General features: G+C 41.4%; 1 protein-coding gene across 8 annotated transcripts in view; it reads left to right on the top strand.

The window, feature by feature from the left end:
* Bcas3 (BCAS3 microtubule associated cell migration factor) overlaps nucleotides 1–27,047 on the top strand; it is a 470,064-nt gene that overhangs the window by 213,004 nt on the left and 230,013 nt on the right. For all 8 annotated transcript variants that reach the window (XM_021178141.2, XM_021178140.2, XM_021178145.2 and 5 more), the window contains 3 exons: nucleotides 7,575–7,675; nucleotides 12,028–12,224; nucleotides 14,892–14,989. In XM_021178141.2, the coding sequence (XP_021033800.1) occupies nucleotides 7,575–7,675; nucleotides 12,028–12,224; nucleotides 14,892–14,989 (396 nt within the window). The remainder of the gene's footprint in view (nucleotides 1–7,574; nucleotides 7,676–12,027; nucleotides 12,225–14,891; nucleotides 14,990–27,047) is intronic.

Genomic DNA, 27,047 nt, shown 5'->3' on the forward strand with positions numbered 1-27,047 from the left:
TGGGGATCGCCACCATCAGACAGCAGGCATGGGGATCGCCACCATCAGACAGCAGGCATGGGGATCGCCACCATCAGACAGCAGGCATGGGGATCAGAGCTCACGGGGTCTTCACATAAAGACATGGAAGGTACACAATAGTGAGGGTTACACAAAGAAATGTTTTAGAAAGACGTTGTTCTGAATTAGTTCAATTGTGGCTCTTTGAATAATCTAGCCTCGTTCGTATAGCTCACCCCTTAGCTAAGAAAGGAGTCAAGATGATGGTCAGTCTTCCCATGAGAAGTCACAGATTCAGTTCTTTTCAAATGTTGGGAATGGGGATGCCTCTCAGGTTCTCTGCTTGATCCCCAGCATTGGAAAAAGAATAAAATAAAGTTAGGGAAAATAATAGAAATGGTCAAGAATTCACAAAATACAGCAGATTGTTTTATGGATCTACCGGGTACCTGTCCTTGGTTTTGTTTCTTCGTGCGCGTGCACAAGGTGTAAGAGGGCAGCCTTTTACTGTGCCTTTCCCCTGAGCACTTCACTGTGCATCTGCTGATTAAACTCTATAACTATAGGTGCGGTGGACACAGTGGTCTGGAGAGCTCCTGGCGGCTGGCCTTGTGTCACAGTAGAAGGTCAGCTTTGGAGAGTGTTCTTTTGTTTTTGGACAGAGCCCTTAGGTGGTTGTTAGTGATTCTTGCTTCTGTGTTTTTAACTGATCTATTTGGACCTAAAGGAACACGTTGTGTATCTTTAATGATTATTTATAAGGATTCTGAAATGTGTTCCTTTGTATGGGTTAAAAATGTTGGTGTCTTCCAGAGTCTAAAAGCTTTTCTCTTTTCATGCCAAGATAACTTTGCCTCTTTCGCTTATGCAAGAGAAAATATCTCTTTCTTTCTTTCTGCTGTATAATGACCTAGACTTTCCTAGAATAATATTCAGCAATAAACAAGTAAAGTATGGAAGACACTGCATTAACTCTGTGCAAAATGATTTTTGCTTTTGTAAATGGTCCCTTTTGGTTTTGTGGGTGTGTTTCGTGGTGCTGGTGATCAGGCCCAGGCCACGGAGTTTCCAGACAAGTTCTGTCACCCCAGAATTTGTTTTGTTTTTTGTACAAAATCTTGATGTCCGATTATTAAAGAGCCAAATGAGTGTTTCTTTCATTTTTCATTAGTTCAAAGTATATACCCTTTCTTACGTTATTCTTTTATAAAGTCTGGCACATTTATAATCTTTGACTGTAAAATAAAGACCTGATTATTGGTGTAAGAAGTACAACTATAATGCATGTATGTGAATTAAAGTAATTGGTTGTAAGGTTGTAGCTTCTGTTACTGATCAACTCAGATCAGTCTATGTCTCTCTCCTCTCTCTCCTCCCTCTCTTCCTCCCTCCCTCCCTCCCTCCCTCCCTCCCTCCCTCTTCCTCCCTTTGCCTCTGTCCCCTCTTCTCTTTAATTTCAATCCCTGGGGCCTGGATGCAGATCTTTGCATGTGCTAGAGCAACACTTTACTGTTGAGCTGCACCCTAAGCCTCCTTTCCCCACTGCTCACCTCCCAGTGCCCCATCCCCCACCCCCTACCCATGCCCCTTTGTATGTGCCCACACTGTAACTTGATAGTGTTAATTCAGAAGTTCTCAGCAAGATTTTGTAGACCCTTCGGTAAGGGAGGACTTACTTTTTAGTTCCCATGCTGTCATTGCACATGTGTGTGTGTTGAAGTCTTCTGCTGAGTGAGTTGCAGATGCACATATTAAGTTGGCATTATGGACATGTGGTTGTATCTAGCTCTTCCTTGACCTTAGTTGCAGATGTCTTGAAGACATTGCCAAAGTCTGTTCAGTTCCAAGTTGGGATGGTTTTGAACTTTTGTTCAGCAGAGTTGCTGATCTGGCCAGAACGGCAGGCAGTCCATTAGGCTGTTATGTACTTCACTTTATGAGATCTTTACGGTCGGTCGTACTGAGCCCTGCCAGGCTGCCTCCAGATATCACTTGTCCAGACACACAATGCAAAATGACCTCTAGGGCAACAAGAATAACAAATGAAAGATTCTTAGTCATGTGGTTGAATGAGACTTTGGGAATCTGGAAAAGGAAACTGGCGAGAGAGGGATAAGATGTACCCGAATTTGAAGGCTATTCAGGGAAGTGTATTCTCTTGCAGACAATAAGTATATGTCATTTTTCTAATTATACATTGCTGGTGACTGTTCTTCTGGGAATGTGGAAGAAAAGGAAAGTGAAACCAGAGATGGGCAATGAGTGAATGCTAGAAAACTTTAATAATTAATTAGTGAGCATCTATGGTACCCTAGGGCCTAGGTGCAGGGAAGATCATTGATCCATTTAATATAAACCTTGGAGATGCTTGTTTCAGTATGTATTGTCACACCACTGTTGGGCTGTTGCAAAGCATGCCTGCTAATAAGCAGGCCGGAAATGAGGTTGCAACCTCACAGATTCAGTGCGCTGCTGGTGCTCCATCCATGGTGTCTATAGCAGTGGAGTCTGATACTAACAATGCTTTCAGGGATTCTAGGCGTGTTATCTTTTTAGATGATAACTTTCTCCTTTTTTTCATAGTCATTGAAAATTAACAAATGTTGTTACGTTGATAGGTATAAAATGGCTCGTTTAGGTGTTTGGACTCTTTACTACTTTAGGCACAGACGGTGGTCGTGTTTCCTTCTGGGATGCTTGGCTCATTGGGAATGGCGTGTTCACTTTGCTGGTTGTCTGCTCTGGAGACTTAGTTTATAGAGGCAGATTTTCATTTCTACAAGAAGAAGCTGCATTGCCCACCAGTTCTCCCTGGAGGCTGAAGTGCTGCTTTCTCATTGGAAGCAGAGTTTGCTTCAAAGCACACTCACATTGTAGGCGCACTAAAGAAATGCTGCTTTTAATAAGAACCAAATATATGTGAAAGTTTGTCCTTGAATGAGAGTTTATCACTGTTGCCCTTTGGGTGAACCTTCAGTGGGAGCTGCTTCATTCAGGGCAGCATGATGTCATCGAATTCACAAAGTTCTCTGTAGCTAGAAAAAGACTCATTGTTCCCTGAAATAACCTAAAGGACTCAAAACTGCTGGCACATTATTGGCTTCTTAGGTCTTCATTAAGGACTTCAGCTTCAAGGGGCTTTTCATCGTTTTCTGTGGGGTGGGGATTTCACAGGGTATGGAAAACAAACGCTCTGACCCTGAATCTAAAGTGTACTCACAACAGTCCACTGCTGGCCCGACCTTGACGTGCATTTCTAATTGTTGGTTGTGTTCTTAAGTAGATCTAAATTTTGTTCAGTTTTTCAGCATAGCTTTAAAATAGGAAGGACTCTGTCACCTGGGAAGGGAGGTTGGGTGAGGTCAGCTGTGTTTGTGAGCAGTCCTTCCTTATCTCAGTCTCTTGCAATTAGTCAATGTGTGACATCAAAATACACTAGGTGAGGTTTGTTGTTGTTGTTTCTGTTTACTTGCTCTCTGCATGTTTGCTTCTCTGAGAACACACACTGTAAACAGTCTGCTTCACAGTTACCATGTAACCATGTGCTCATCCTGTGTCTGCCTGGTGCTATTTTAAAGTAACTTGACAGTATTTCCTTTGCGTGTAGCTTGATAAGACGCACTGTTAACCCCTATAGCTACAGTAGGGATATAAATGGTGAGCTGTATATCTTGAAGTTCCTTCTCCTTTTCTTTGTTTATTATCTAAAAATAGCTGATAAGAGACTAGAAAGGCTGCTTGTGTTAAGAGCGCTTGCTGCTCTCGTAGAGGTTCCAGCATTCCATGTTGGCTTACAGCTGTGACTCTGATTCCAGGAGGTCTTACTCTCTTTTCTTACCTCCGTGGGAAGGTAACGGGCACAGCATGTGGTACACATAGATACGTGCAAGCAACACACTCATATACATAAAATAAATCTAGGAAAAGAATAAGGCTGATAAATGTTTGTAAAGGGGCTAAAGATTTTTCTTCAGGTAGTTGGTCTGTGTCTTGTTTCTTTCAGGTTGGGCTTGCAAGATACACAAAGTATTAAGTAGGATCAAGAATAGTCTCATTTTTGGTGCTGCAGAGATGGCTTGGTAGATAACACTGCTTATTGCCCTTGTAGAGGACCTGGTTTCAGTTCTTAGCACCCACATGGCATCCCTTGTAGCCTATAGCTCTAGTTCCTAAAGATCTATAAGCCCCTTTTTACCTCTGTAGGCCCTTGAATGTGTGAGGCTTATATATGAACATACACTCAAGAATACACACATACATAAAAATGAATTAAAGGAAGACTCTCATTTTGAAATTACAGTAGTTCTTTATGTGTACATTATTAAAAATGTGAACAATGACTCACTGCAATCCTTTCTAACGTTGCATCTCAACTTTGTATAAAAAAAGCTGTAACATAAGGTTTGGTGACATTTCATCCCTTTTGGTATCAGCTAGTTTCTAATGAGATTATTGGTTATCAATACACAGTGTTCCCTAGCAACCAGTCTCTGCTCCTTGTTTTTTGCTCCTCTGAACTTTGCCTGCTACTTTTAAATGTGTAGGAAATGCTCTGCCTGCTGAAGTGAGCATCTTGACATGGTGATAGACCAGATGTTTGTCTTGCTTTCCTAAATCCATTCAGCAGTGATGCAGTTTCTAACAGAGTGGTTGAGATTCTGTCAACTCCCAAGCACATTCCATATCACTCAGCATAGGATTGGGTTCATTTCTAACGAAAGTGTATAGTCCAAGTTCATTTCCTTTTGACTTTTGTTTTCCCTTCTTACTAGCTTCAGCGTTTGCAGTTATTTTTCCATGTGACCTCCCTCCTAAGAGATAAATGTCTCCTGTGTTAATTCCCTCCCTAAGACATAAATGTTGAATACCCTCCCTGCTGGGATTGGAGAACATTTAAAATGTCAATAAGTCTAGGGGAGAAAAAAGGATATTCATTTAGTTTTTCTAATATATTTATTTTTATTTTGTATATACATTGGTGTTTTACCTTTGGGTATGTCTGTATGAGGGTGTTGGATCCCTGGAACAGGTGCTAATACAGCTATGAGCTGCCATGTGGGTCCTGGGAATTGAACCCCAGACTTTAGGAAGAGCATCCAATGCTCTCAACAGCTGAGCCATCTCTCCAGCCCAGATACTCATTTAATATGAAAAATACACTTTATTTTAATTTTCTATATTGTGATATTTCCAGAGTAAACTGGTGAGCAAAAGGCCTTCTTAAAATCTCCATGAAGGAGATTCAAATTCATGATTTCCTTGTCTTTCTGGCAGTTTAAAGGAGACTTATTTATTGTCACTGTTTCACATATACAAAGAATTCATTTCTGAGTTGTATATTTGGAATATTTACTACTTCCTTTGTAAAGCAGACAGGACAGAGAGGCTCCTCCTCCACCCCACTTCCTCATCCTTCCCCACCCCTGTGGGAAATTCCAAGCATACCCATATCCAGATAACAATAGTACAGTAAACCAATAAACTGCCAGCTCAAGGCCCCTGTCCTTCTGGCTGTGGTTCCACTGCAGCCAGGCCCAAAGTCCGTCCCTGCCACCTTCATAAGTCCTAGGAAGTGCCAAACCATCTGTTGCTGTCACTTACTTTATCTAGAATAGAAAGCTTCAGCCTTACACTTAATGGAGGACAGGAAATTGAGGGTTCCTCTTGGTTCTGTCTGTGACAAGAATCAAACAAACATCAAACAAAGGTGATGAATGATTCAGGAGCATTGTTCTTGAGAACATCAGTCGACTTAACATCTGGGCAGTATATAACAGAATTAGCTCCAGAAGAATGTTGGAACAATGGAAAATAATGGAAAATTGTTATGTTACTCTTTTGTTTGCCCTCATAAACGATGTGGCTCTGTGGCTTTGTGATCATTTGGGCTTCTTGCTAAACATCAGCATGACTGTGCTAGAGAGCCACGATCTTGAAGAGCTAGCAGTTCATGGTTTGGATGATTGCAAATCTTACATTTCAACACTATGTTCATGCTTGGCCATAACTACTAAATTAGATCTTACTTCTTTTCTTGAAACAAGTTCAGATAAAGTCTTATGGGCTTTTTAAAATCTTGCCTTGAGTCATATCTTGTCATTTATCGTCATTGTCTTTTTCTCCTCCTCCTCCTCTCCCTCCTCATCCTCCTCTTCCTCCTCCTCCTCATCCTTCTCACCCTCCTCCTCTTCCTCCTCCTCTATCTATTTCTTGAGTTTGTTCTCTCCATACCTTATCTGGCATCATCAAATAAGATTGGCATCACCTTTACTGGGAGTATGTATTACTTGGGAGTATGTATTAAGTATTTCATGGAATTTGTACGAAGAATATTTAAATTGCTCATTTTCTTTTTAGCAGTTTAGCCTAAGGAAATTTTGGGTGAGATTGTTTCCTGTCATAATCTGTGACTCTTTATTACCCATCTCCTGCCTTCCCTCCCCTGTACCCCATATCTTCTCTTTTGTTCTGTTCCCAGTTAACCCCATTGCTTGTTTTCTCTGGAGGGAGAAATCCAGTTTTACTGTGAACCTGAAATGAAGTCTTTTCTTAAAGTAGGGATGGAGAGAGATGCATAGAAATCAGGAATAATGGTACCTTCAAGAAGAGCAGTGAGGTTGTGGACACGTAAACTCAGGGACTGTTAGAAATGTTTGGTTGCACGTGCAGTGCTTGTTTAGTGTGCAGGAAGCCCTTGGTTGGATTCCTAGCACTGCAGAATCCTAGTGTTGGTTCAGATGCTGTAGTCCCAGCAAAAAGTCAAGCCTGGGTCTGACATTCAGAAGGCAGAGGCAGGAGGTTCTCTATGAGTTTTAGACCAGCCACAGGTACACAGTAAGATCCTGTGTAGTTCAAAATTCATGCTTACTTTAGCTGCATAGTGACTTTGAGGCCATCCTGGGCTGCATTTTAAAAGTCTGTTTCCAACAAGCAGAGACCAGTAAATGAAAAAAAGAAGTCTATTGCTTTTACTAACTAAAGGTTCCCTTTGTAGAAGAATACAGACTAGTTTCAACTGTATCTTAGTGCTGAAGATTATTGGAAATTACTTGAAATAGCCGAGAAAGACAATATCTGAATAAATGAGTTTTTGCTGTGATTGAAAGTGTTTCTCAATCAAATGTCATGCATTTTTATGAATGGGTTCTGGGTTCTTTGAATCCATAGCCGGCCACCCTCCAGCAGGCAGGTGTGTCACCTCAGTGAACTGAGGTTGTGGGTGTTCCGATGGATTTAGTTGCTCTTTTCTGCTCTTCCTGTCACTCAGTCTCCACAACTGTTGTTTGTTTGTTTGTTTGTTTTAATGAATCCTCCTCCTGTTGCCCCAGCCAACCTCAGGAGATCCTCTCCAGCAGCCTTCTGAGTAGCTGAGTAGCATTTACCAGCATGCCTGGCCAGCATTTACTGTTAACTGGGAAATATTTCTATGAACTTGTGTGATCATTTAGTTCTTTGAATTGCTCCTGTGTTTTATGTTATAGAATCTATCTGAGCTGATTATGTTATTATTTGTATCTCCAGTGCACAAAGGTCTAAGTTCTTTCTTTTTTTTTTTTTTTTTCTTTCTCCTGTAGCTCTTCCCCCTGGAAGTCCTGGCCCCATTACTCGACATGGGTCCTATGACAGCTTAGCCTCTGACCATAGTGGACAGGAAGATGAAGAATGGCTTTCCCAGGTAAACATATCGGGGCTACTACAATAAGGGAGAACAGAAATCTGTGTTTATTCTTTTCCTTACTGGAAAACGAAAAGAATTGGTCACTGGGTATTATGAGTATTTCCATATTAAGAATGTCTCAAATTGCCGGGCGTGGTGACGCATGCCTTTAGTCCCAGCACTTGGGAGGCAGAGGCAGGCGGATTTCTGAGTTTGAGGCCAGCTTGGTCTACAAAGTGAGTTCCAGGACAGCCAGGGTTATACAGAGAAGCCCTGTCTCCAAAAAACCAAAAAAAAAAAAAAAAAAGAATGTCTCAAGTTGGGGGAAGGTTTGAGGGACCAGGAGGTGACAGGGACTCTATAAGAAAACCAACAGAGTCAACTAACCTGGACTCTTTGGTGTTCCCAGAGACTAAACCACCAACCAAAGAGCATACATGGGCTGGACCTAGGTCCTCCACACTTAATATAGTAGATATGCAGCTTGGTTTTCATGTGGGCCCCCTAACAACTGGAGAGGGGGCTGTCACTGCCTCCTCCAACTATGTTGCCTGCCTGTGGATCCTGTTCCCCCAGCTGGGCTGCCTTGTCTGGCGTCAGTGGGAAAGGATGTGCATAAACACGTGGTGACTTGATGTATCAGGGTTGGTTGATACTCACAGGGGCCCTCCTTTTCTTAGAGGAGAAGGGGAAGAGAGAACTAAGAGAAGGTAGGGTCTGCAATCCACATGTAGTGAATAAATAAATTAATGAGAAAAATAATGTCTCAGAAATGTTGCTGTAAGTTTCCACACATTGGATTTTATTGACATTTATCTCCAGTGTTTGCTTTGCCGTAGCGCATACAAATGTCCAAATGTGTTTGTAAGGGAAGTTGAACATTATTTTGTGCATAGTTCCTGCTGGGATTCCTGTCCTTGACGTGCTGTGATCATTGGCCTCTAAACCATTCCTAAAACAGCTTCAGCCAGCCACTCCTTCCCTTACCAGGTGACTGGGTCTTCAAGTGAAGCACTTTGAAATAAAAGAGACTTGGGCAGATTTCACAGGGGAGCGATTACAGTGACTTCTTTACAGATGCTGTTGTGTCTGTCTCCAGTCTGACATCACAGGGGAGGATAATGACCTGTATCACATTACCAGTGTGACAGCTTTTATCAGACAGGTGCCTCTGAGAAGTGGAACCCTTTGTGGTGGGCTCAGGGAAGATAGCCTGAAAGCTCAAGTGACTCTAGAAACTGGAGGAATAAACCATTTCTACATAGCGTGTATTTATTCCATGACTGCAGCTATTCTCACAGATGCTCTGTAATCAGCGGTCCAGTTCCCCACATGCTGAGGCCCTTCCTCTCCTTGTGATCTCAAGACAAAATATCCCATTGTGCACAGGCTTGGTCCAAGAGCTCTGTCAAAGAAACCACTGTCCTTCACTTCAGCTTTTCCGTTAGAAGCAGGGGTAATGTGTGCTGTCAGTGTGAAAGTGTATACAATATGTTCGTCCTGCACACAACAGGAGCGTGAGCATGGCAACATCTGGCTATTGGCCTCAGTGAGATTGCACAGGCATCTGTTTACCTCTCGGCTCTGTGACACTCATGGTTTGGAGCTTAAAATACACACAGTTCTTTATCTGTGGCCTAATTTACATTGCTGAATGCAACTCCCAGAAACCACTGTCCTTGATCTGCATTGTCTTTCCCTACTTTCGATTGGGAGCCTGCACCCTCTCAGCCTTGCACACAACCGCATTCCAAACCTTGTCAGTTGTGTTTTTGTTCAGACTCAATTGTCATAATCTGAGAAACATAATTAAATATAAACAATCAGGACAAGGACTCAAGGAATGTGGGAAGCCACTTCATAAAGCCTTTTCACAGAGGTGAATACAGCGCTGTCAAGTTTGGCAGAAGTATTGTTGGTTGATTTTTCCTGAAGATTTGTTTAAACTGTTATTCAAAAGATCATTTGTAGTGATATTTGGGTCGTCCCCCACCCCCCGTCTTCAATTTGCTTTTTTTCTCACACTGTTGAGTATAATCCTAGCAACTCCCCTACCCTTTACATGGAGCGTGATGCTTATAAAAGTTTGAATTACTGTTTTACTGTGGGTAAATCCCTCTGTCAATGTTTATGACAGTTGAGAAAACATTGTGATCAAGTGTCGGTTACATGAGAGAAAACATAACAGCTCCTTTATGTAAAAATAGATGTGAGGGATGGAGAGACAGCTTAGTGGTTAAGAGCACTGACTCTTCCAGAGGACCTGAGTCCCCAGCTCCCACATCAGGTGGCTCACAGCTGCCTGTAACTGTGTTCCTAGGGATCCTGTGCTATCTTTTGCCCTCCCTAGGCATGTTCACACATGTGACATGTCCTCACACAGATCCATACACATAAATAAAACTTACATAAAATTAGATATAAGAATAATTGAGAGCAACATCAATACATTACAGTATTATATATGGGAAGCAGCTTCATATGTGGAATTATTAGATTCCTTACCTTAGCATTGGAGAGCCAAAAATAACTGCACAGTTTTCAAGAACTTGAAAGGATTGCTTTTAGTCACTGTCATTGCATGCCCACATGGGGTAACTACTGACTTAGCTAAATCTACAAATTTGTCAGTCCCTAAGGACCTCATAGTAGTTCCATGAGACAGACAACCCACATTTTCAAATCTATAGCTCCTTTTCCTTTCATGGGATTTTTGTGGTTTTGGATACATGATGTGGTATGTATATTGTGGGCATGTTAATGTGTTTATATTTCTACAATTTGGGGTTAAATGTTTCTTGAGATAATAATATAATTACATTATTTTCCCTTTCTTTTCCCTCCTTTCAAGCCTTCCTATGTACAAGTCCCCCACCTTCCATTGTCTTTAAACTCCATGGCCTCTTTCTCTTTAATTGTTGTTGGTGGTGGTGGTGGTGGTGATGGTAGTGCATGTTTATTCACAAAAATATGAATACAGCCTGCTCAATCTGTATAATGTTACTTGTATCTTTTCCAGGCTGACCATTTAGTATTGGCAGTCATTTGTGTGCTCTTCCTTAGGAAAGACTATTTTGTTTCCCCCCCTCGGTAGTCCTTAGTTGCTTGTAGTATTTTGTGTAGATTTGAGGCTTTATGAATATTCCCCTTTCCATACTAGCTTGCCTGTTGGTATTATCCTTGTCTAGGTTATGTTAGGCAGCCATATTGGTGAGACTTCATGGGCATACCCTTTGTAGAAGACACAATCTCACAGCAAACTTCCTGTACCTCTGGCTCTTAGAATCATTCAGTTTCCTCTTCCATAATCATCCCTGAGCCTTTGTTGTAGATATATATTCATTGGGACTGGGCTCTCCAACTCTGCATTTTGATATTTTATAGTTTTCTGTAATGGTCTTTCTTCCGTTGCAAAGAGAAGTTTCCTTGATGAAAGTTGAGAAGTAACTTACCTGTAGGTATAATGATAAATATTGAAAGTATAGTTAGGGATTGTGCTGGCCTAGTAAAGTGGAGGCTGTAGGTTGACCTCACAGTTGTATGCCTGGTGTAGTCCCAGATGGTTGGCTGGGCTTTCAGTACCAGGAATGATGTTCCTTTTTAAGCAGGTCTTGGTCCAATTAGCAAGCTATTGCTTACCACCAAGGCAAAGGTGCCACTAGTGTGCCCTTAATGTTTTGTAACATGCTGGTCATTAATTGTGGTTCATAAATATCATAGCTGGTTTGTGTAGCTGGGATCTCACGTGACAAATTTGGTGCATTAAAGCTGGTCCTCGGGTACTCACCTTCAGGTCAAATCAAGCTCAGACCCTGTGGGTTCTATGTCTGAAGTACATGGTGTCTTCCTTTCACATCTGATCACATACCAGGGCAATAGCCATAGTCTATAATGTTTTGTGAGTCTCCTAGAGAACGCTGACCAAGGATTCAAAAGGCTTCTCATCCCTGGTATTGGGGTTTTTGTCCTACTATATATGGCTCTTGTGGGAACAGTTTGATTATTTTAAGATTTAATTTTAAATAATTTAATATGCTTGTGTATGGGGTTATATACTTGAGAATTCAGAAAGAGTTCTGCGTCATCTAGAATTTGCGCCATTGGAAGGCACCCACTGTGGGTATCGGGAACTAACTGAAGTCCTCTGTAAGAACAGTGCATGCTCTAAACCACTGAGCCGTTTCTCGAGCCTCCTACGGTTTATTCTTAATGTCCATGAAATCCGGTCAAAAGATTTCAGAAATGCCCATGTAGGCCATAATGTTGATTGTATTTTGCTCTGGGCGTTCTGACTGTCTTTATTTCACTCAGATGGAAAGTAGGTGTTAAGGCCATAGTACCTTGAAACCATGACTGTGTCTCTTTTTCAGGTTGAAATTGTGACACATACCGGACCCCATAGGCGCCTGTGGATGGGCCCACAATTTCATTTCAAAACCATCCAATCCTCAGGACAGACCACAGTCTCATCAACTAGTTCTTCTGTGTTGCAGTCGCATGGACCTAGCGACACACCACAGCCGCTCTTGGACTTTGATACGGATGATCTAGATCTTAACAGCCTCAGGTAGGAGAGGGGAAACAGGAAGTTGCGTGCAAGACAGGATTCAAGTCTTCCTTTGAGATGAGTGTCCTGTCAGTGTTCACACATCTCCTTTTGACACAGTGTCCTGTTGCTGACTCCATATGTTACCTGTCATTTGTTGTCACCGATTAGGAGCTGATCAGTGCAACACATATTTTAGTTCTTAAATGGAACACTTTAAAAAGCCAGCCAATTTATGCTTTGTGCATATGTGTGAATGTGCTGAGGGGCTCATTTTAATGTAATACAATATCTACTTATCTTCTTGTTCAAATCAGAGTGGAATATGGCTAGGTGGTAGTGGGTTACCTTAAATGAGTCCAGTCTGTGTCTCCGTCAGCAGAATTACCAGTCAGTTCATAAGCTTTGACTTGGTGTAGTTGCCCACATCTTTAATCTCAGCAGTCACGACTCGTGGTTTGTGAGTACAAGGGCATAAGAACATCCTGTGCAAAATTTAAAAATACCTGTTATACATCGAGATTTGGCTTTAAAATAGCCTTCTGACCTTCCTTGTATATCTTTTACAATAAAATTATAGGAAATTATATTCTAATCACATGACAAAATGGCTTTATCTTTGTCAACAGCAATAACAGTTTTTAAAAATAATAAAGCTAAGCTAGCTGTGATGGCACACAGCTTCAATTCAAACACGGGAAACTGAGTCACCTGAATCTCTGTGAGTTTGATGCTAGCAGGACTTTGTGCTAGAGACTCTTTCTCAAAACAAAACAAACAAAATTGTTGCCAGGCTAAATTAAATTAGACTCTCAAAAATTTAAATGGGATCCATGTCTAGAGGGGCGGAGACATAAAAGCCCTCCTGACTTTCCTTCTGGTGGTCTCCAGAGCATTGGCCACTTAACTGTCTAAGCATTAGCTCTCTCTCTCATCCCCCCGGCTGTCTTGCCTTCACTAACCACTCAGATGCTGCTGAAGTCAGAATCCAGGGTGTCTTCTTAATTTTTAAATTTTTATTTGCCTCTTTGTTTAGAAACTGATTCTGTAGCCCAGGTTATCTTGGAATTCACTGTGTGGTCCACATGGTTTTGAACTTGTGGATGTCTTCCTGCCTCAGCCTCCTGTTGAATGCTGGGATTTGGGGTGTGATATAGTTCACCTGGCCTAGGCTTATTCTTCACTTCTCTTTTCTCCCAGAACATGTGTTCATTGAGTTATGCCATTTATATCCCACAGTATATCTGGGAATTTGAGACTCTGTCCCCTGTGGGCACCGTGGAAATCATGTGTGCTTTCAGTCCTTCTGGCCTCGCTGGTCACATGGCAGGACATTGGCTTCACTGTTTGTTTAAAACTATGACATCCATTTTTTAAAAATCACAATACATTCTTCTTGTTCATTACACCATCCTTTGCTTCATATACCATTAAGGTTGGTGTTGTGCTGGGTGTGGTTGCCCATTTACTTCTAATTCTAAAGGTATAGTTACATTTAATCGCAGCAGAAATGCAGTAGATTTCTCAAACCCAGCCTGGTCTGCATAGCAGAACAGATCCAGATCCTGCCTTGCCTCTAAGAGAAGCCCATCTAATGTGAGCAGTAATGGATTCCTTGGTGCCAAATTGTCGTGTGATGACTCTGTTGTTGTGAACAGTATATTGCCACAGTGTAGTGTGATCTGATTCACCACAGTCTATCATCTCTCTTCTTCATATTTTACATTTCATTCTGTTGCTTGTAAAATAGCACTATGCATATATGCAGTAAACCCTCACCGTGTGAATTGTCAGAAGTACATACATGCATTATTCTTCTACATTGCCTGGTGCGCAGACCTTTCAATTGTAGTTATTATCTTAATAGTGTTTGTTCTGAAGCCGCTGGAGACTCAGCATTTATATATTATCTTTCTTTTGATAGCCTTTTGATAATTGTGTTTAATAAGTCAGTTTGCTGAGGTTCAAGTTGATTATTACATTATTATTGATAATTTTAAGGAAGTTATTTAATAGCTGATGGTCTGACCTCTGTGATAACAGGCATAACACAGCCTGTTACCCTGTCTTATCCTTCTAAATAAAGTAACTATCAGTGATGATGGGGGGGGCGTATCTCAGATTTTTTTAAATTATGGCAGAATGTGGTTGTGCACATCTTTAATCCCAACCCCTGGGGGGAGGCAGAGTCAGAATAATCTCAATGAGTTTGAGGCCAGCCTGGTCTACATTGAGTTCCAGGATAGGGCTACACTACATAAAGAGACCACACACACACACACATTCCTGAACTTTTGCTGTTCTCTTTGATGTTGTTCATGAAACTGAAGAGTATCAGAGCTGTTTGCATGTTTGCTTTGGAAAATATTCACTGTAAAGTATCTTGCTTCTTTTTCAGTTCTATTACTTTTTTTTACTTCGGTTTTAACTTTTCAACTCCTTTCTTAAGCCACCAAACACCACGAGTTAACAATAGGTTGGAGTGGGGTGGGCAGGAGAATGGCAGGCTCTTGGCACTTTACTTTTGTGTGTGAGTTTGGGGCTGAGACTCCTTTTTCTGTCTGTTAGTAAAGGGTAGGGTTCTTGAATGGATGGAGCCATACCAGCATTCATGATTTAAGGTCTGTTGTAGGAAGTGACAGTTTCCTTGCCAGTAACATATGTGAACTAAATTAAATTGCATTGCAGGATCCAGCCTGTCCGCTCTGACCCAGTCAGCATGCCAGGGTCATCCCGTGCTGTCTCTGATCGAAGGGGAGTTTCCACAGTGACCGACGCTGCCTCAGGTAGGATGCTTACACAGCATTTCTTTGCTCTTGAAATTTATTTTCTTATACATTATAGAGGATGATGCTTATTTTCTTTCCTCCTTTGTTTTGTTGTTTGGAGTTCTCTATGTCTTTTTACAGCAGTGTGCCTCTGTTTGCTACTGAAAACTGCCGGGCACTCAAACATTCCTGGTGTCTGTGAGTGGGGGGTGGGCCGTGGAACTGGCCCTTGATTAAATGTAATGAACATGGTACCGAAGGCTAGGGGGTTGATGACTGTTTGCCTTTGATCACTTGGAATGTCAAGCAGCAACCTCCACAGAGAGCGTAAATACAATGTATGGATTCAATTGACTCAACCTGTGGAGTATCAGCGTGCCTGATGTGTGGCAGTGGAGACAGTCCAAATGCTGTCTTAGCTAGTTTCACTGTGGAGATCATGAAGCCTAGAAATTCATTAGCTTAACCCTGCTATATCTAGTACAGTTATTCATTTCCTAGCCTTGCAATCAGCCTGTGCATGTGTTGCATTAATTTCTGATTTTTTTCGGTGACAGTTGCATCCTTTGAATTATAGAGGTGTTCTCAGCAAAGCCTGGTGAATCCCTGAGTTGTTTGTGGTAATGAGCTTTTGTGTGTCTAAGATCAGTTAGAAAGGGAGAACATTGCTGTAGTGGGGAACATCTAAAGATCTCACAGGAGGGGTGTGTCCCAAGTTTCCCACAAGTGCATTCATCAGTAATTCCACAGTAGTCAAAAGGGTTGAATTAGAGCAAATTTTAATCTTTTGGTGGTTTCAAAATCCCCACAAATGGCTGATTTGATTGAGGCTTAAACTGAAAGAGAGAGGGAACCGTTAAAAACTGCTGCTTGACTCTAGCTCAGCATGCAAAGGCTTTGCCTGTTTTCTAATGTTATTTGCTCATTTGGGTTCATTGATTGTACGTTAGATCTTATCAAACTGTCTATATCCAGGTTTATACCTTAACTTTAATGTAGGGTTTTCTATTAGAAAGTTCTTTCTTGTTTTTCTGCTCTAAGTTGAAAATATGGCTGTCACATGCAACAGGCAGGGAGGTGAGTGAGAGCCATACTGGCGTTTCTGCATCAGATCATCAGATCGGACTTTGGAGATCAATAAGGAACAAACATTTGGGTAGCCTTGATCTGCCAGTGCTAACAGAGAGTGCTGATTAAGATGAGGCCTTATGGGCTGGTGAGATGGCTCAGTGGGTAAGCATACTGACTGTTCTTCCGAAGGTCCTGAGTTCAAATCCCAGCAACCACATGGTGGCTCACAACCACCCATAGTGAGATCTGATGCCATCTTCTGATGTGTCTAAATACAGCTGCAGTGTACTTATTTATAATAATAAATAAATCTTTGGGCCAGAGTGAGCAGGGACTGAGGAAGCAGAGTTGAGCAGAGGTCCTAAATTCGATTCGCAACAACCACATAAAGGCTCACAACCATCTGTATAGCTACAGTGTATAGATGTTTATATGCATAAAATAAATAAATAAATCTTTAAAAAAAAGATGAGGCCTTATTTGGCCTTTGTTATATTCTTAAACTCTACAATATTATTAATTTTGCTCTCAAACTATTAGGTACTTGTAATATGTGTTGATAAAGTGATTACCTTGTGTTAGGCATATTTGATATGATAACCTGAGGTAATAATACATATTATGTTGATCATAAAATAATTTTTGCTCTAGGTTAAGTTGTTTCATGAATACAGAAAAAGTTCAGTGAACCATTTCATACATTGTATTAGGTATTGTTGTTTGTTTGTTTATGTAGCAAAAACAGAATTTAGGTTGATTTTTGAGTAGCACTGAGTAGTAGGTTTTCACACTTGATCTGCTTCCACCACTGACAAAGCCTGAGAGTTTGTGGGTTGTTGTTCTGTGGCCTTGACCCTCTGAAATTGCAACCTTTCCGTGCCTAAGCCCTGTTTTTATTCTCGGCCCATTTTTCCTTTTGAAATCTGTTTCCTTCATGAACCAGCAGGACAGTGAGCAAAGAGACCTTAGCCGTGGGGAATCAGATTTCTGTGTTATTCTCCTGGGACACCTCACATGGTTCGGCCCCTTTTGATAAAGAGTCTGTATTGTTCATTACTTTGGTTGAGTATATAATATTCTGTATCCAGCCTCCATCTTCTTGAGTCAGACCACTGCTATTAACAGAACTACTGTCCTGCAAATGTTTAACACAGTGAGACTAAATGATTATAGTTCTTTGTGGAAAGACATTTGTGAGTAAATTCGAATAGATCCTATTTTTTTAAAAAAAGATTTATTTATGTACATGACACTGTTGCTGTCTTCAGACACACCAGAAGAGGGCATCAGATCCCATTACAGATGGTTGTGGGCCACCATGTAGTTGCTGGGAATTGAACTCAGGACCTCTGGAAGAGCAGTTGGTGCTCTTAACTGCTGAGCCATCTCTCCATCCCAAATACTTTAATTTTTTTTAATCCTTTTTTTTTTTTTTTTTTTTTTAGGGTAGTGATTCTCTTTATTTTAGAAATGGGGGTGGCTGCACATTCAAAAATTGCCACAGAGTGATTCAAACTTGGAAAACTTACAGAAAAAAAAAATGTTCCCTGCTCCCCACCCCATAGTCCTCGCCCTCTGAGGTAAGGCTGTGCCATTTTCCCATGGCCTTTACAAAATAAAACAGAACCCATCCAATCCATTCGTGATGGCCTTGGCTGTGCTGTGTGGATCCCAGGTTCTGGCTCAGTCAGACTTCTCCTTCATGTGCAAGAAGACGATGCTGAAGATGAAGAGCCTGGCCATCATTTTTTTTTTAAGGCAATAAATTTGTTGAACGTGTCCCTGAACCAGGAAGTGCAGATTTCAGTGCAGCCCACACAATGAGTTGTGTCCTGAAGCTTGGTGAACTGTTACGTACAGAACATCCACAGCATGGGAGCTCCTCCTTTAGACTTCATTGCTCTGCATTTCCTTCTTCCATTTTATACTGCTTCACGGGATGGATTTATATTTCTCCTATGGCATGTGTTAGAGCTGGCCTTCAGTTTCTGGGACAGAACCTTCTCTATCTGACTCGCGGTGGGAAACCTTTTTATATAAAAACCTTACAAAGACACACACACGAGACACTTTTCTGACAGTAAATTTCAAAGTGAAAATACCTTATTTAAACCTTGTAATTGGGAGCTGGAAAGATGTCTCTTCTCTTAGCAGCCCTTGCTGCTCTTCCTGAGGACATGGGTTAAGTTTGCAGCACTCACATGCCATCTCACAACCACCATCAGTACCAAGGGATCTAGAGTTCTCTTCAGGCCTCTGTGAACACTGCACAGATGTGGTTCATAGACATGCAGGCAGCCAAAACCTCATACACACAAAGTAAAGTAATAAAGGGGGAAGAGTCTTAAACCTTGTATGTGAAATTTTTATTTTGGCTGTCTTGTGTGTGATGTGGCACCGCACAAAGGACAATATGTTGACACCAAAAGAGATAAGCTGGATGTTATTCCAATTCGCTCAAGAGTTTTCTTTCACAGTTTGCCACGTACTTATTGCCATTTCATTCCTTCATGTAGAGAAACATGTAGAACACACACACACACACACACACACACACACACACACACACACAAAGCCTGTGAACTTCCGTGGTTTAAGCACAGGGAACCCTGTCTCTGCACGCATGTGCATGTTAGCGTCTCACTGGGGCCACAGGTGACTGATAGCAGACATTGTGTTTGGTTGTGAGCTGTTTCCATCTTAAGAGCACCATTATGGAGCAAAATCTGTGCACTTTTACCCTACGGCACAAGCCACCCAATGCAGATAGGTCTGCCCTGATTGCTCATATTCACACACACCCAAATAATTTAAGAAACTGTGGTTTTAAATAATAAATAATATTTTTGAGCAAAGCCTTAGGTTAATTTCTTCACATTTTCTCTATAAATTTTTTCACTTTTAACACCCTACTTTTCTCATTGTTTATACCTATTATTTTAATTGGTGTCTCATTTGAACTTAGCTTCTCCGTTCCCCCTCCTATAGTCAGTCTTCCCATGTAGAGCCAGCGGTCCTGCTGCAGCCCTCCCAATGCAGGGAGCACAGACATGCGCTTGTTTGTTCCTTGGTTTGTCCATCTTGTTTTAAAGTCAGTGTGGTGTCATAGTTTCTTGATTTGCATAATTAAATTGAAGAGCTTCTGGAGATCCAGGTCACCCTGATTGTGTCCTAGTTTGCCTAGAGGTTGATGCTTACCAACAAATTCAAAGGACTGAGATTAAAGGACAGATATTCCGGATCTGCATTCGGAGGAGACAGAGCTTATAAGTTGATCCACAATTGCCATTCGGATCAGAGGTAGACCTTCTTAGCCATCATAATCCTAAACCATTTAAGGTGCTGACTAGAAGGTCTACCTGGTGCAGCAGTGTGGGTCAGTGGCTACAAAACTACAGCTGACTGAGAAGCTGGGATTTTTATATTCATGCTCAAATCTTCAATAAGTTCTCTTTTCTTACCTAGCTTCTTGTTCTCTGAGCTCTCAAGTGGAAAATGAGAATTCCTACACAGACTTTGGATTCTCTTCTAAGAGATGTATTCCAGTAATTTCCTAAGGTGATTTCCAAATATAAAATATATAACGTTCTTTAGAAATACAAAGGTAGTTTTTTTGAAAAAATGATAAGGCTTGCAAGTTCCAGACATTGCGAGTGATTATAAAGTGACGAAAACTCTAAGCTTGTCTCTTAGGTCTTCAAAGCTTGTGTTGGAACAATAAGAGGATTAAGGAGAAATGAGAATTAAGGTGAAATGAGAAGGCTCAGTGCTGACCTGTGAGCAGCCCTTCTGAGGAGGAATGTACCAAACTCAGTTATTAAGACTAGTGTTTTAAATCAGAGATGCTCAAGTATGGGCAATATATCTGCTCTCATTCTTTGAACACTATCATCTGTATAAAATGTAAAAGTAAGTTTTAGAGACTAGGTCAAACAAAAACAAAATATAAACCTCTGTTTGAGCCTAAGGAAAGCATGAGGTTGGAATATTCATGGAGTTGGAGGCCTGAGGCAGTAGTGCCACCCCGATAGTGAGACTGTTCAGTGACATGAGTGTTAAATTGTTAGTGTGATGCTGTTCTCAGTTGTGTCCAAGACAACATGCTGGGACCTGGTCTCCTGATACTCTACTGCACGTGCTTGAGAATGGCCACAGAAAAGGCTAAAGGAAATAATCAAAATGAAAATGGTTGTCCCTGAGAAAAGACTAGTTCTGGAAGCTGTGGTGCCAAGAACAAGGGCCGCTGGGACTCCTTTCACAGCTCTACCTATAAATAAGTGATTTCATAATTAAAGCACTTCCGAGGTGTGTGTCCCCACAGCTCCCTGTGACGGTAAAGCAGGAGGATTGCTTGAACCCATGAATATGAGCGGATCCTGGACAGCTAGCGTGACCCAGTGGCAAATAAATGAACAAAACCCTTGTTAAAGTATCCTTTCTTAAAGGAAGAACTGAGCTAGGTTTATACAGTCTGTTTCAGCTTGGAAATCTGACTTGCTTTGGGTCAACTTGGAGGCATTTTTAAGTTTACTGTACAATTTCCTACTTTTTACATATGCTAATCATACAGCCCAGTGAATCTTTACAATCATATAAAGACCATTCAGACCAACAGTAGAATATTTCTATCAATAAAGGAGTTACCATGTCAGCACTGACTCTAATGCACCTAATTAGCTTTGCTTTTTTGGAACTTGATGTAATTGAATCATTTCACACATATACTTAAAGCATTTTGGTTAATGATTTGAGATTCTTGTACTTTTATCACTAGTTAATGCAAGAATGAATGCACCTAGCTATTGTACTGATAGAAACTACTATAATAATTTAATTATTAGAGTTGATTTGGACTTGGCAAGTGTTTTTGAAGAATACAATTCTCCTTGAAAGGCCAGTTAACAGTGTGTGAGTGTTTTGGTGATGCTTTGTTTTGTTTTGTTTTGTTTTGTTTTTTCGAGACAGGGTTTCTCTGTGTAGCCCAGGCTGTCCTGGAATCATTCTGTAGACCAGGCTGGCATCAAACTCAGAAATCCGCCTGCCTCTGCCTCCTGAGTGCTGGGGTTAAAGGCATACGTCACCATGCCTGGCTGGTGATTTTTTTAAAAATATGTTTCTTTCACTTTGAGAAAGATGATTAATCATAATCATAATAATTTATTTATTTATTATATGTAGGTACACTGTAGCTACAGAAGAGGGCATCAGATCTAGTTACAGATGGTTGTGAGCCACCATGTGGTTGCTGGGATTTGAACTCCGGACCTTCGGAAGAGCAGTCACTGCTCTTATCTGCTGAGCCATCTCACCAGCCCCCAATAATAATAATTTTAAAAATCAAATTAGACCTTTCTACTGAAAATTAGAAAACTGAGAACCTTGTATCTTACTGTCCTCCCTTTAGGACCCAATACTTGAGGAGATTTCTAGTTAAATGTGTGATAATATTAACTAGTATAATTTCTCAGATCATATAGTAAAGCATACATTGTTATGAAAGATGCAGCTCTTTTCAAATGATCAAATTCATGTTGTTCTGTAGTAGGTTTTTATGTATTTCTTCCCAAACAATTTAATGTTATAAGGAAGGAAAAGTAACTGGTAGTTGGATTCCACACTGGAGCTAAGGTGTCAGCTTCACATCAATAGAGCATCCAACATTTAAGATGCTGCTAGTGATCTGTTCTTTCCATCACAGGCCTGAGTGTAGCCAACTTTTCTTGACATGGTTCAACCAAAGGCTGTTTTAATCTATAAGAATTTTAGCTATGTGTAGTGGCATGTATCTTGTGGTCTTAGCCATAAGGAGGCTGAGGTTGGAGAATTGTAAATTCAGGGTCAGCCCTAGCTACATAAAAATAACTGTCATGCCAGACATTGGTGGCCCCTGCCTTTAATCCACTTGGAGGATTAAAGCACTAGGGAAGCAGAGGCAGATAGATTTCTGAGTTTGAGGCCAGCCTGGTCTACAGAGAGAGTTCCAGGACAGCCAGGGCTACACAGAGAAACCCTGCCTGCCTCGAAAAACCAAAAAAAAATTTTAAAAAAAACTGTCATAAAAGATTTTATTAACCTTAAGATTAAATATTACATAAGTATTTTAAATGCTGACTGGTGTAAGATGCATAAATGAAACTTCTATGGGTGGTTTGTGGATCAATACAAAGGAATTCTGACAAAAACTGATTGTAAATCACTGCTATGTATGAATTCACACACACACACTGAATACTCGACCTGAAATTCAGATGACATTTGCTCGAGGTTTCATCATGTCTGTACTTTTGTAGAGCAGCCATCTTTAAGATATTGAATGTAGCCAGGCGTGGTGGCGCATGCCTTTAATCCCAGCACTTGGGAGGCAGAGGCAGGTGAATTTCTGAGTTCGAGGCCAGCCTGGTCTACAGAGTGAGTTCCAGGACAGCCAGGACTATACAGAGAAACCCTTTCTCAAAAAACAAACACACACAACAAAACGAAACACAAAAAGATACTGAATGTAGCCAGACATGCTGTAGTTACAACAGTATAGGAGGCCAAGACAGGAGGGGTCCCTGAGCCTGTACTGAAAGAAGTCAGATTGTTAAATGCATAGCAGCCAGTGCTCTTAACCACTGAGCCATGTCTCCAGCCCCTCAGAGCTATGCCTTTTTTAGACCTTCTTCAATCTCCCTGTTACCTGGTATGTTTCTATATCATTAATACAACTTATTTATTAATGTCCCTGATGCTAACATGTTAGCATATTTTATTTTCAGTCTTCATTATCTATAATGAAGTACTTTTTATATATTTTGTGAGTCAAAAGTATAATGTATAACTATGTTACAAGAGATATTTCATTGAGCCAGGCATGACTGTGACTAGGGAGGCTGGGGCAGGGTGATTAGGAGTTCCAGGCCAGTTCTGTCTACATGAGTCCTGTGTGATAGTTTGGATGAGATTGGCCCTCATAGCCTCATGGGATTGGATGCTTGGTCCCTAGCTGGAGAAACTGTTTCGGGAAGATTAGGAGGTATGGCTTTGTTGGAGGAGGTGTGTCAGTTTCAAAAGCCTACACCAGTCCCAGTCCCAGTCCCAGTCCCATTGTTCCCTGCCTCCAACTTGTGAATAAGATCCCCAGGCAGTGGTGGCACACACCCTTAATCTCAGCACTTGGGAGGCAGAGGCAGGCGGCTTTCTGAGTTTGAGGCCAGCCTGGTCTACAGAGTGAGTTCTAGGACAGCCAGGGCTACACAGAGAAATCCTGTCTTGACCCCCCTCCCCCCCCAAAAGATGTATTCCTTAGCTACCTGCTCTAGCACCAGTCATGCCTGGTGCAATGCCTCCCGCCATGATGGTCACTGATTAACCCTCAGAAGCAGTAATCCAGCCCTCAATTAAATGCTTTATTTTATAAGTAGCCTTGATCATGGTGTCTCCATGCAGAAAGTGAAAAGTAACTGAAACACCCTGTCTCAGAAATCAAGAAAAATAATTGAAGGTAGCATACCAAGGTAGTTGAAAGAACCAGGCCTTCAAAAACAGGTCAAAACTTAGCAAAACGATGAAGAGAGTAGACCAGAAATGGAGCAGCTTCACCAGCAGGTTTGTGGTTGCCAGTAGCCATCTAAGCCTTGCAGACATGGTAGGGAGGGGCTTTTACAAGGTTAAAAGAAATATATGAAGGGCTGTGAATTTTACTGAGCTACTGGAGGCTATCAACGCACAATTCTGAGAGCAATTGCTAGAAAGAAATGTGAATCCACCTGTCTCTTTCCCCAGGTGTGAATGCACCACTGTCTCTCCCCCCACAGGTGTGAATGCACCATGCTCTCCCCCCTCCACAGGTGTGAACGCACCATTGTCTCTCTCTCTCTCTTCCTCCACAGGTGTGAATGCACCACTGTGTGTGTGTCTCTCTCTCCCTCCACAGGTATGAATGCACTCCCCCCCACAGGTCTGAATGCACCACTCTCTCTCTTCCCCCAGGTGTGAATGCACCACTCTCTCTTCCCAGGTGTGAACCAACTGTATTTTTCTTTCCCCAGGTTTGGGTGATGGCTTTCAGTTTTGATAAAACTGGACATTGGAAAGAGGAGCTGATTTTTCAACTTTCCCTGTCAGCATGAGACTCCTGTCTCATAGTAGATCAGGCTTTGTGAGACGTTTGTAGGATCTTCGTCAGCCTACAGAAGGAAACACTATCAGGAAGCAGTTTATAGGCAGCAAGATGCTCAAAATTGTATTCAGTGTCTTCACATGTCTTATCTCATTTAATCTCCTCATTTAGGATCACAGGTCCATTTCCCAAATATCCCAAGAATAAATCCTAAGACACCTTGCTCCTGGTGCTTGGAATTACTTAAAAGTGCATTATGGTGACACCTCAGTAAGTCTAAATCTCTTTCTGTCCTACTTGATCAAATATTCATTTCAAATTCATGTGTGCTGAAATGAGCCATGTGGGAGCCAAGAGAATCAGCTATTCGGGTGGTGAAAATGTGTGAACACAGCTGGCAGATGACATTCCAGAACAATGAATTCCCATCTTGTCCTTGTTGCTTTGGGCAACAACTGACAGGCCTGACTGGTCATTGGCTTTCTAGTTCTGGCACTTATAGGAATGAAATTCTTTGTGTCACAGATACTTAAAAGCCATCCCTGTTAGGGTGGATAAAAACTATGCTGGAGGGTCCTTCCTCCATGGAGATGTAAGCAATATGGTCTGGAGGTCTGGAGTTCTTGACCTGAACCTATAATTATTTGGGCATTTATACACACACACACAAAACCCCTCACATTCAGAGTCGTGGTGCTCAGTTGTGCATGGAGACAAAAACAAAACAAAACAAAAAACAAAACAAAACAACCAAAAAAACCCTTTGTGTCTGTGTTCTTCATTACATTTAAGAGGCTTTGGGGTGGCAGTGTTAGATTAGATGAGATTAGAACATTGTACCTTCAGGACATCGGGTGCAGAAGGAAGTTTATGCATCTGCTCTGAAACCATCTTGACTCTTGCACAAGTTATAATCTTAATGAACAGCTTGTGGTTGTGAAGTTTTCAAATTTCATTGAGCCAAATAGCTAGATTTGAGTGGAGGTTTTAATAATACTTTAGATTTGGCACTCTCTGTACCATCAAATACCACGCTGAGAAAGTGAGTTGAGAAATCGGAATCTGTGGTGTGATCCAAGGGCAGCCACAAGGTTAAGGATGGGGTTCCTTGTTCTGTGGACCACTGCGCCTCATGAAATAGTGGAGTATAGGCAGAAAGAAGTGGGTGGAGAGGGAGTTGCAGGTATGGATTCTGTTCTGTTGGATCTTATGATCCAACCTTGGGCAATGGCCAAGCCATGCCTTGTAATGGGCTCTCTGGGCTACCAAGATGGTTGAGTGGATAAAGGCCGGAGTTTGATCCCCAGAGAACACATGGTGAAAGTGGGCAGTTATCTCCCACTTCCATACATCTGGCAATACATGATACATCTAATTTTTACAAACAAGAAGGTCTAAGAGACTAAAAATCTCTTCATACATACTTTACACACTACAGAACAAAGATTGTTCGAGCAGAATCACTGATTCTCAAGCACACATGAGGCATTCTACCATCAAGTGGTAAGAAGTTTGTATACTGAGTCTTTAGCTCCATTATATGACTAAGCCTGGAAAACTTTCTTGGCTTATATTCCTTTATTAATTAGGCTTGTCATTTTACTATGGTCATTGTTCCTTCATGTACAACAAAAGTTCAGAATGTTTCAAGTTAGATTTTATATCATTCTTTTAAAAATGCATGTGTTGGGACTGGACAGGTAGCTTGGCTATTAAAAGCTCTTGCTGTTCCTTTAGAGGCCTGTTTTCAGTTCACAGCACCATAGAGTGGATCACAGTTCTAGGGAATCTGACACCTTCTTAATTCCATGGACACTAGGTACACATATAGTACATATATACATACACATGTAGGGAAAACACTTGTAAACATAAAGTAAATAAGTAAAATTTTAAAGTTAGAAAAAAATCTGCATATGTTTACCCAGACTGTTTCCTATTGCAAGCAACAATAAAACTTAAGGTTTTAGAGCACTGTGCTCAGTGGATTGGATTTACCTTTGTACCTCATTGACACGAACACACTTCTGCTTGCTAGGATCTGTGGTCAGGGCTAGCAAGCATACAGTAAAATACTTGATGTAGCTTTTCTGGATGTACTAACTTGACTTCAGCTTTCCTTGAGGGAGTTTAAAGAACTATTATTTCAAGCTGGGCGGTGGTGGCACACGCCTTTAATCCCAGCACTTGGGAGGCAGAGGCAGGTGGATTTCTGAGTTCGAGGCCAGCCTGGTCTACAGAGTGAGTTCAAGTGCAGCCAGGGCTACACAGAGAAACCAAAAAGAAAAGAGAAAAAAAAAAGAACTATTAAGAATGTTCCAGAATTAGTAATAAAATTGCAAAATTATATTTATCAGCACATGCTTTTGTTTTAGGCAACACCAAGAGAGGGTGTGGCTGGGTTTTGTGTGGTATGAAATCTTTGGCTAATCTGGAAAGTACTGTTGCTCCTGGTTAAGACTTGTCCAAGAAAATTACGATGGTGTCTCCTTGGCTCCTCAAGCTCACACGGACAGCATGGGGACACTCTGCCTCAAAGAGAAATTTCCATACAGATAGATGTGGACACATAACCTTGCAAGCTAAGCTTGAAATTTCAGCACGGTTCCCCAATTACATCTTCTCTAGACCATATTATTTAAAATGTAGACTGTGTGCATGCCAAAGAAAAGACTGCTTTTATCCATGGTTTTCTCAGCATGCAGAGGTCTCAGAAAACCCCTTTACACCCACCTCGACCACCCCTGTGTCTGAAATGTCTGATTTTATAACATGAGAAGGGCTGGGCACTTGGGAGGCAGAGGCAGGTGGATTTCTGAGGTTGAGGCTAGCCTGGTCCTCAAAGTGAGTTCCAGGACAGCCAGGGCTGAGAAAACCTGTCTCGAAAAAACAAAAAAAAAAAAA

This window comes from Mus caroli, chromosome 11 (genome assembly GCF_900094665.2).
Source record: "Mus caroli chromosome 11, CAROLI_EIJ_v1.1, whole genome shotgun sequence".
Taxonomy (NCBI): domain Eukaryota; kingdom Metazoa; phylum Chordata; class Mammalia; order Rodentia; family Muridae; genus Mus; species Mus caroli.